Source organism: Pseudomyrmex gracilis, unplaced genomic scaffold (assembly GCF_002006095.1).
Source record: "Pseudomyrmex gracilis isolate BER0280 unplaced genomic scaffold, ASM200609v1 scaffold_507, whole genome shotgun sequence".
In the NCBI taxonomy this organism is placed as follows: Eukaryota; Metazoa; Arthropoda; class Insecta; order Hymenoptera; family Formicidae; genus Pseudomyrmex; species Pseudomyrmex gracilis.
In genome coordinates, this window is record NW_018021091.1 from 2,293 (window position 1) to 13,396 (window position 11,104).

Here is an 11,104-nt window from a genome sequence, read left to right on the forward strand (position 1 = left end):
TGTAAACAGCTTCGAAAACTAGACTCAGACAAAATAAACACATTAATACTTTTCTTTTCTGCTTTTTTACCTGAATCGATTGAGACTAGAATAATGCCGATCGGTTCAGTCAGTATTAAGATATTGCTGATTGAACTTTCTCCCACTCCTAAAATTCTTCATTTTCGCGTATATAGAGGTACGGTGTGCCTCGCACAGTTTGGGCGCACTGCGCGCGCGTGAACTTGGCGCGAGGCACTACCGTGCCTCTTGATATCAGGATGATTCCTTATGAAAATAGAAACCTGTTTGTGTCGAAATATTAATTCTCTATTGAAATCAGAAAATCTCTGTGATCAAGATAAAGACGTTGTATATCAAATTAATTGTAATAATTGTAATGTATCATATGTTGGACAAACGAAGCGCAAGTTAAAAACAAGGATTAGTGAACATAGAAATCAGATTAATAGATATTCAGCTGTTGTTTCTGTGGTCACGGAGCATCGTTTAGAGACTGGTCATGACTATATTTGGAATAATGTAAAAATCTTAGACACTGAAAATTTTTTTTATAAGAGATTAGTTTCTGAAATGCTCCATATTAAGTTGCAGGGTAATCCGTTAAATGTAATGTCGGACTGACTCGTTGAAACCTTATTTTTCTTTACTTGAAATGTATAAATCAAATGTTTAGACTGTTCCTTTTATAAACATGTTTTTTGACCTAATGTGAACTTTTGATCTTCTGATCATATAGTGGTGATACTTTTATATATTTGCTGGTTGTTATGTTTTCTTGTCAGTACACAGTATTTGTAATTCGTGGTCATACAAGATTGACATCATTTATTTTATAATTTTGTGATGTTGTGATCTAATTTGTTTTTCATTGAGTGAGTTTTATTAATATGTTTTTTTATTTTTTTTGTATTTTATTACGATGTATCTTGTGCGCTAATTATCTATTACATGCATTAGATGTTTATCACACTGAAGAAGGTCCAAACTGAAGGACCGAAACGTATGTGTTTATTTGGAATAAAGACTTATATTTATACACGCACATCCTGTATTTACTGCTCGTATCGGCCCTTTGATTATTCTTAACTTTTCACGAGCGATTGATTGATCATAATCACCGTTTTACACAATTTTTCTTTTATTTCTACCGCTACACACCAACAGTTCAATTTTAAGGTTTTTGCTAATACTATTTCATAGTTAACATTGTCCCTTATATATAAAACAACTCCTCCTGTATTTCTGTTCTCAGTATTACACCTAACTATACTATAACCCTGAACGCTCACTTNACTATCATCAATCTCATCAGTCAATCTAGTTTCCGACAGTGCTAAGAATGCAGGATTTATTTTCTTCAAAATCTGATGCTGTATCTCATCTTTATGCGCAGTTAGACTTTGCGCATTTGTATATAGCATTAGCTCCACATCTTCCTGTAGTTGCTATTTAGTGTCCTTCCAGCCACCTCTCCTCTTCTCTTCTTGCAATGTTCTCTTAAATGTTGGACACTCCACACTGAGAGCGTCGTGCTCGTCATTTATTTTTAGGTTGTATGTTCNAATTTTGAACATACAATTTACACACTTCTTTTTTGTCGCTGAACAGTCANTCGAGTTGTGATTTCCTGCACATTTGTGACATGTCTCGTCTCTCACACAGTTTTTAGCTATGTGATAATAACCCCAGCATTTAAAACATCTTTTAACACTAACATGATTACATACAGGACATTTCTTCCATCCTATATTTAGTTTACTTTTCTTCAGAATCAACTCGTGTGTTTCATCATCTGTTTCTACTATTATTGACCCCTCTTCACCTTCTCGTTTTTTAGACTGGTTGTCATTATTTTTCTTTCCTTTCATTATTTTCTTCACTATTTGCATATTCACTGTATCCATTTTATTCTGCTTTTTTATCGTAGATATAAGTTTATCATCACTTAAATTTATCTCTTCCATCCCTACATTAATAATTTTTAATTTCGGCTTTGATTGTGGTGATTTCACTACTTTCTAATTTTCTCCTAGTTTAGCTTGAACTGTCTCCTTCAACTTTTTTACTTCCTCTCCAGTTTCACATCCCATTATTACAGTTCCCTTGCTTCCTTTTCTTAATTTTGTTATTCCCATCGCCATGTTCTTAATGTCCACTTTTTCTTTTATTAACTTTTTTGTGGTTTTACTTTCTTGTTCCAATTTTGGCTTCACAATTATAATATTTTCTCTCTTCATTTCTTTGACTGCTTCACTGTAGCTTCTTTGCGTTCCTGACGCTGGTTNGCGCATTACTCCCTGTATCATTCTTCTTAGATTTTCCAGTTCGTGTTTAACGTTTCCCAATTCCTCTCGAACTATCTCTTTACTTATCATTTTAATTTCTTTTTTACAGGTAGTTTCATCTTTGATTTCTTTCACAGTTCTTATAAGATAATCTATTTTTACATCAATGCCAGTCGATCCACTCACTCCTGATAACTTATTTCCACTACTCGGTGCTGTAAACGATCCCGCAGAACCTATAGACCCTGTAGATCCTGTCCTATCCCTGCTGCTCCCTGTCGTCGTCGGAGCTTTCTTCATACTTGCTTCTTGGCCGTTTTCAACGAAAAACTCTTCAATCGGATCAGCACACTGCACCAATTCTCGATTTCTATCATAAATTCTATGTTTCCATATACATACATATATCCCGGATGGTAAAAAAGTTTGACACAAGACTTGCATTTAATAACTTTGTTTTTTATTGCCTTCTTACATGCCGAGCATCGTTATTCTGCATATTCATTGTCCATGCCGATAATTACCGACCAGAGTTGTTAATATCAGCGCAAGCGATCATTCACCTGTGATCCACTTACACACGTCAGCACCTTGTATCGACGTAAAGTGTCTACCCGTCTTGCGAGACTTTGATACCCCGAACAAGAAATGCACTTCTCACAGTCACAACTGAGCATATCCTGGCTAGATAATACTCATAATTACTCACTTTCTATGGCTCTATAAGTTAAACCACTTTTTATCACACTCTCTTATTGTTTACTTACTAAAAACTTATACTTTTTACGGAGCGATGTGTGACACGTCTTCTCTACTCGCAAGAGAGAGAGAGAGAGAGAAAGGGAGAGAGAGAGAGAGAGGGAGAGAGAGAGAGAGAGAGAGAGAGAGAGAGACAGAGAAAAAGCGTGATTTATTTTAGCGCTTCTGGGAGAAGTCCTCTAAAGCGCATCAGAAAAGTGCATACAGAACAAGCAATAATAGCTCAAATAATACATAAGTGCAGTTAATACGGAAAATATGATAAACAATAATTATAAAAATAACAAGCAGATATAGACATCGAAATATTATAAAATATAAATAGCAAATATTATTCAGGGCAAATATAAATCATAATAAAATATAAATAATTATGAAACAGCAATGCGAGTAAGAGACATAATAAGCATAAGTAACATGTATTACAAAAATATATCAATTGTCGCAATTCAATAAATAAGCATGAAGTTCGGATTTAAAGCAATCTATCATTTTTGCCTCCCGAATGTTAGGCGGCAATTTATTCCAGAGGTCAGTCGCAGTACAAATACAGGAACGCTTATACATCTCAGTCCGACACCGTGGAAGGACAAGTGAGTCAGAGGCAGCTCTAGTCTGTCTGCTAGAAACAGCATTACGATATTGAAATCCATTGTATAAGAACCGAGGACACTCCGTTGACAAAATGCAATAAGTTAAGCATCCAACAAAATAAGCTCTTCTGCAGTCCGATTTCAATCATTGCAGAGCATTGTAGTAGGGTGTGATGTGTTCGTCTTTTCTAATGCAAAAAATAAATCTAATACACGCATTAATGGCTCTATAGAGTTTAAGATCGAAGCTAAGTGTAATATCCGTGAAAGCACAGCAGCAATAATCCAAGTAAGGATATATTAAACTTGTCACAAGCCTATGTCTAAGCGATTGCGGCATCAAGTTTTTGCACAGTTTTAACCGGTACAGCGATTTCCTAATTTTATTCGTCGTGGACGTGACATGTTTGTCCCACGATAGCGAGCTAGTTATTGTGATACCTAAATATTTCACAGAAGCTGTATCTGCATTACAACACCATCTACTTCAATTTTAGGCAGAGTGCTGTAATCAATAGCATTGATGTATCTGCTAGAGCCTGTGATAATTGCTTGCGTTTTTTCACAATTAATAACACAGCCACACAAAAAAAAATGTTCTAGCCTGGGGGTCAGATCATGTTTACTATATGTTTTTGGGGTCGCTGAAACCGAATCCGAAGTCCATTTAACCCTATCACATCAAGTTTTGGACATAACCTCAAAAAACCTATAATTCAAGCCCAATTAGCCTAGTTATATCAAATATATTAAATCAATTAACTTTATAACCCGTTAATTCTTAAACCCCATAACCCCTTAACCTTAAATTCCAATAACATTATAACTCTCATAGCATAACCTCTAATGGCCCAGCATTTCTTCAAGACTCATCTCGCACAAGATCAGTCATTTTCGACTTGGAGACCAGTGTATTGAACTATTTTGTATCATCCCAACAAAATAAATGATCTACACAGCAAATATATGTCCACACATGTTGTTGTTTATTTTTCCGATCTACCTCCATATTCAGAGTAGTGTCTCATCTGTGTCTGCATCCAGGGCACCTCCACGCGGTGACGGCGGGCAACGAAGCAATTCCGTTATCCGGCTGAATCCCTGGATCACGGCGTATTTGATGGACCACAAATCAGAACTATGTTTAGAGATATTACTTTCGTTAGTACAATGAATCGATTGGAAAAAGAAGCCTGGCTTAGTTTCAAAGCAGTGGCCCAGAACTTTTTGGGAAATGCAAAAAGTCCTGAATATAAACAAATCGTTGCAAAAATGATTACAGACTTTCAAACGCCTGGATGTCTAATGAATTTAGAATTACATTTTTTGCACTCCCACCTTGAAAATTTTTCTGACAATCTTGGAGACTTTAGCGAAGAGCAGGGCGAACGATTTCACCAGGATATCAATGTGATGGAAACTCGTTACCAAGAAAGATGAGACAAAAATATGATGGCAGATTTCTGCTGGATGCTAAAGAGAGACACACAGAAAGATGCTAGAAAGCGTTGCCCAAGATGTTATTTTGTGAATATCAGAGTTGACACAGGCGATACTATCCTCTATAGCACAAGGCTTACAATGTACGTATATCAATATATAATCTGCATAAAGGCTATATTCGCAGTATGAGAGGACGCTCTGGAAGTCAGATATATACAGAACAAAGAGCAATGGCCCAAGTACGGACCCCTGCGGCACCCCAACATCCACCGCAGTAGAGGAAGAGACAGAATGCTCTACTCGATCTTTAGTTACTTGTTGCCTTTCTTCTAAATATGAGTTTATCCAATGTAATGCTAAGTTAGAGAACTTTTTATCTTCTAGTTTTTTCAATAAAGTTGAATGGTGAACTCTATCGAAGGCCTTAGATAAATCCAGCAGAACAGAAATCGTTATCATTCTTCTATCACTCGCGAATCTCATATCATCAAGTATCCTGATGACACCAGTCTGAGTAGAATGCCCTCTTCTATATGCCAACTGGTAAGGATCATAAAGATTATTATCTTCTAAATAGTCCTGAATCTGATCGCATACCGTTCGCTCCATGATTTTCGATAACGTCGGAAAAATGGCGATCGGCCTATAGTGCTGCAGAGCTGTGGGGTTGTTGATCTTTGGTATTGGATATACAACAGCCTTTTTCCACACTCCAGGAAAGACGCAATGAGATAAAGAATAATTGAAAATAATATATAAAAAAAAATAATAAATAATAATTAAATAATAAATATGATCTATCACTGGCATGATGTATGGCAAGATTAGACGAATAATATTCAACGGGATATTATCACATCCAGCGGCATTGGTTTTTATTCTAGAAACAATAGTTTGTATCGATTGTGGAGTAACGTGCGTCCAGTAGAACTTACTATCGTCAAAAACACTCTCCATAGACGTTCGGAGATGCTGATGTAGATCCGCTGTATCAACGGAAGAGCCACCGGAGTTCTGCACAAAGAAATTGTTAAGCTCTTCTACCGGAAAGGCCAGACAACCACCAGAACTCTTCGCCCTGACGAGACCCAAATGTCTCAGATGTCCCCATATCGTGGATAGATCTTTCTCCTTCTTAAATATTTGCAAATAATACGTGTTCCTAGCAGTACGCACCAGATTTTGTACATGATTGCGCAATCTCTTGAAAACCGTATAAAGATCATGATTTCCTGTCCTTTGCCATCTTCTGCGTGTACGATCCCTCTCTCTCATTGCAGCCTTTATGTCATCAGTAAGCCAGGGCGCAGGAAAACTCTTAAAGCTTCTCTGCCGTATAGGTGCATGTTTATCCATACATTGTAATATATAATTATTCAGTTTGTCAACTTTTTCATCCACGGGTACTGAAGTCATAATACTGTTCCAATCTTTAGCTTGTTAATTCAGAAAAAAGTCTGCCTCCTTAAAACTCCTGTAGACAACAGACTTCACGTCTGAAAACACGTTCGCAACTGATTTTGTAGTGCACAAAAATAAGATCATGAGCCGACAAGAAGGACATGTTATGCTAATCAAAATTTGCGATCTTTTCTGAGTCATCTGCAATACATACATCCAGTAAAGAGCTCGAGTTTCTCAAATGATGCGTTGTCTGGTAGAAAATCAAGTATAGACCGGATGATTCAATAAACGAAAATAATTGTCTGCTATCGTAACAGTCAACAGATATATCTGCATTAAAGTCACCGAAAATGATGGAGTGTCTATAATTAGTTTGATAATCCAAAAAGACGTGGAATTCATTGAGAAAGCCGCAGTTAGGTGCCTATAAACTGTTGCCAGTAGCAACTTAGCAGTAACTTTTAAAGAGACTTCAGCAATAATGTACTCTGGCTTATTACAATATACTTCATCAGATTTCTTCAGGATGACAGTGCTGATAGTGTTGCGAATGTAAAAAGCGAATGTAAAAGAGATTGATTGATTGATTGATTGATTGATTTTGCTTTATTTGTATTGCGCTTTGGGAATAATTCTCCTCAAGCGCTAAGTACAATAAATATTTTATAAACAGAAAACATAGTAAAAGAAAAAAACGTAATTATAATATAATACAAAGAAAAAAGAAAAAAGAAAATATAATAACAAAATTAACAGATGGCGACAAGTATCCGAAAAAAAAGTAAATTTAACAAAAGTAAAGGTAATAAAACAAGAAAATCAGTTAAATTATAACAAAGTAACAAAAACAAGTAGAATAATAAAAATAATAAGAAAGAAAAATATAATGTGAGTATGAAATAGACAATAGTCAAACATCTGTTATTACAAAGCAAACAGAAAAGTTGATCATTAATGACAAAAAATAACAAAAATAATAAGATATATATGACAAGGTATTAAAAATATTTAAGACAAAAATAAAAATATTTATAACAAAAAATACAAAGATAAATATAAAATATGAAAGATTAAAAGGATACAATATAATAATCTAAATAGTTAAGTGTAAATAAACAAGAAATAGCCAAATGTATATACAATGTAAAATAGCTAGCTGGAAAGTAAAATATACTAAAAAAAACTTAAACAGAGCTAACTAACAGGTGCTGATACAATCGTTTTCGGAATATGTCAAATGGCTCTTTACGAATATCAGCAGGAATCGAGTTCCAGACGTCTACAGAATCGCACCTGAAGGAACGCTTAAATATTTCCGTCCGAGACAAAGGGAGAACAAGAGCATCACTGGCTGCTCTAGTGTCACGGGACCCATTGTCACGCCAAAAAACAAAAATGTCATATAGAACCTGCGGGCGACGAGTTTCGAGTATTTTAAATACGAGACATTCGAGAAAAAATAACCTTCTAGGTGCAATTTTTAGCCAATGCAGACTTTCAAAATAAGGTGATATGTGTTTATACCACTTCACATTAAAAATGAATCTGATGCATATATTAAGAGAACGCTAGAGACGTTGATTGCATTCACTCGAAATATCGGTGAACAAGGCACAACAATAATCAAAATGAGGAAAAAGCAATGAGGACACAAGTCTAATGCGTAACTCAGTAGAGAGTAAGCCCTTCTGAGACTTAAGCTGATGAAGAGAAGAATTAACACGCGACACGGTACGAGTGACGTGTTCTTCCCACGAAAGCGTACTAGTAATAGTAATGCCTAAATAGACAACTGAGTCACTATACGGCATCTCGCTCCCATCAACCAAGACCCGAGGCAAGCCGTCCAGAACAAAATTTCCAATATATCTCCTAGTACCAGAAATCATTGCAGTGGTCTTGCTGGTATTTAAAGTCAGCTTATTCGCAGTCGACCACTGAACTACATTGCGGATATCAAGATTAATTTTAGTTATAGCCTCATGAAGGAGAGATGGCTTGGTGTGGATATATATAAGTAAATCATCCGCATAATAGTTGTATTTACAAAATCGTAAGTTTTTGCCAAAGTCAGAGACATAAAGAGAGAAGAGCAAAGGGCCGAGAACGGAACCCTGAGGGACGCCACACAGAACAGGCAGCTCATTTGAATAAACTCCCGTCACAGGATCCTTCACGACTTGTGTCCGACCAAAGAGATAGGAGCAGAGCCACCTAAGAACAGTACAAGAAAAATTTAATTTTCTGAGTTTGTCACTCAAAGTACGGTGGCTAACGCAGTCAAAGGCCCTGGTGAAATCAAAGAACACAGATACAGTAACCTGTCTAAGTCGGCAGCATATCTTATGTCGTCAACAACTCTAATAAGTGAAGTCTGTGTGGAGTGGTCCCGTCTATACGCATGCTGAAGAGGATTAAGGAGATTGTTAGTCTCCACGTAGTCAATAACTTGACGAGCAACAAGGCGTTCAAGAACTTTAGAAAGAAAACACAAAATTGATATTGGCCTATAATGCTTAATTTCAGATGGATATTTTATCTTAGGAATAGGACACACAATAGCAGACTTCCATTGAGAAGGAAAAACACCATGGAGCAGGCAGTGGTTAAATAAATGAGCAATATGAGGTGTAATACTTGGTAGAGCACGACTAATCATGTCCAATGAAAAACCATCTATACCAGCAGAGCCAGACTTAACTTCACGAATGGCGCGACAAATGTCGTTAAAGTCAATATTACTCTAATAAAATTTGCTGTCTTCATAGGACTCATCACCAAAAAAAACATCTCTTAAGTCGGTAGTCTCATTCGAGTCAGCAAGAAAAAAGGGATTCAGCTCATTTATGGAGAAAAGCAAGTTTCTATCAGAGGTTTTAGACTTGATCAAGCCCAACTGACGAAGATTCTTCCATATGGTGAAAGGGTCTTTTTTGTTTGAAAAAATAGAAAGGTAGTAACTCTGGTTAGCTTCACGCACCATAGCCTGGGCCTGGTTTCTTAATCTCTTATAGAGATTGTAATTAACGTCAGATTTATTCCTTCGCCACCTTCTGCGCTGCTTATTTCTTTCATTCATGCAGGACCTAATTTCAGGCGTAATCCAGAGCGCAGGCAGATGCTTTGGATGAATGGTCTTAAGTGGCGCGTGTTTATTGTAATAGTTAGATATATATTCATTAAACCTAGCAACTTTATTATCAATCTCATCAGAGTTTATGAAGATACTCCAGTCGCAACTAGAAAGCTTAGTAAGAAAGTGGTTCCAATCAAAGTTGCTATAATCTCTGACGGTAATGGTTCTGACATCACGTTTACCAACAGAAATACTGTAAGTGATATCTATTAGGTCGTGCGAAGACAGGAAATAAACATCTCGCTGATCGTAGAAGATAAGCTTCTCTGTATCATCAACTATGCACAAGTCCAGCAAGGTAGAAAAAGAAGGTGTATGATGAGTAGGCGCATAAGGCACCAAGTAAAACGAAGAATAATTGATGAAGTCTTTTATTTGATCAGAGTCATAATTTTCGGCTAACAGATTGGCATTGAAGTCACCAAAGATGATTGTGTGCTTGTAAGATGTAGATAGATTGGAAAAAGTGTTGAAAAAATCCGTTAAGTAACCACAGTGAGGTGGTCGATATACGACCGCCAGCAGCAACTTTTCATTAGCCGTGGAGACCTAAGCAAAAACGAATTCAGGTTTTTTCTCGTAAAAACCACTTGAGGTGGTGATGATCCTTGCTTTCAGAGAGTTGGAGAAAAAAAGAGCCACACCGCCACCACCCTTCCCCACCCTGTCACACCTGAACAGCTGAAAGCCAGGTAGAGAAACAGTTTGATCCGATAAGGAGGGTTTAAGCCATGTCTCAGACATGCTTATGATGAGATATTGAGAGAGCATAAAAAACTCTCTAAATTCATCAATGTGCGCTAGCAGGGATTGGCAATTAACATGGCACACGCGGACGCTATCGAGTGTAGGAGAAACTCTAGCCATAATTAATTGTTTTAATTTTATCCTGAAGCCTCTTGATTAGGATAGGGCAAGAATTGCTATCCGAGTGAGAATGATCTCCGTGGTGCCACCTCCTGCAGTTTCCGCACAATGCCGGTTTGCCCCTACCAGTACAGCTTCTCGTCGGGCGTGTTCCGTTTGACCACAGTACGATTCGACACCGATCGATTCGACATCAAATTATTGGACACAGATTTATTTGACACCGTACGATTCGACACCAAATTATTCGACACCGTACGATTCGACACCAAGTTATTCGACACCGTACGATTCGACACGAAATTATTCGACACCGTACGATACGACACCAGATTATTCGACACCGTACGATTCGACACCAAATTATTCGACACCGTACAATTCAACACAGAACAAGCACTATGCATCGTGACAATTAATACTAGTAGCAACACAGGTTAGGGTTAGGTTAGGTTTTTTTTCGGGGAGGGGGTGCAGGGGGAGGGGCGGAGCCCTTCTTCCGCCAACATGTGTACTATAATATGTGATGCAAATAAATTTGTTTCTGAAATGTACATGATATCGGAAAATGTACTGTGTCAAATTGTACGGTGTCGAATCGTACGGTGTCGAAT

The 11,104-nt window shown here is 37.1% G+C and overlaps 1 protein-coding gene across 1 annotated transcript; it reads right to left on the bottom strand.

The window, feature by feature from the left end:
* Nucleotides 1-5,160: 5,160 nt before the first annotated feature.
* On the bottom strand, nucleotides 5,161-10,367 carry LOC109860911. Its single transcript, XM_020440327.1, has 5 exons — nucleotides 10,287-10,367; nucleotides 9,468-10,172; nucleotides 6,019-6,286; nucleotides 5,399-5,793; nucleotides 5,161-5,202 (listed from the first exon to the last, which is right to left on the bottom strand). Exons 1-5 carry the CDS (start codon nucleotides 10,365-10,367, stop codon nucleotides 5,161-5,163), a joined length of 1,491 nt encoding a protein of 496 aa, XP_020295916.1.
* Nucleotides 10,368-11,104: the final 737 nt, after the last annotated feature.

What these genes read in the sequence shown, in the direction of transcription:
- LOC109860911 (XM_020440327.1), bottom strand. Translation starts at nt 10,367, where the DNA reads ATGTCTGAGACATGGCTTAAACCCTCCTTATCGGATCAAACTGTTTCT. An exon ending in AGCTGTTCAGGTGTGACAGG is followed by an intron (nt 10,173 to 10,286) that starts GTGGGGAAGGGT and finishes GTTTTTGCTTAG; the next exon opens with GTCTCCACGGCTAATGAAAA. An exon ending in GAAACCAGGCCCAGGCTATG is followed by an intron (nt 6,287 to 9,467) that starts GTGCGTGAAGCT and finishes ACGGTTTTCAAG; the next exon opens with AGATTGCGCAATCATGTACA.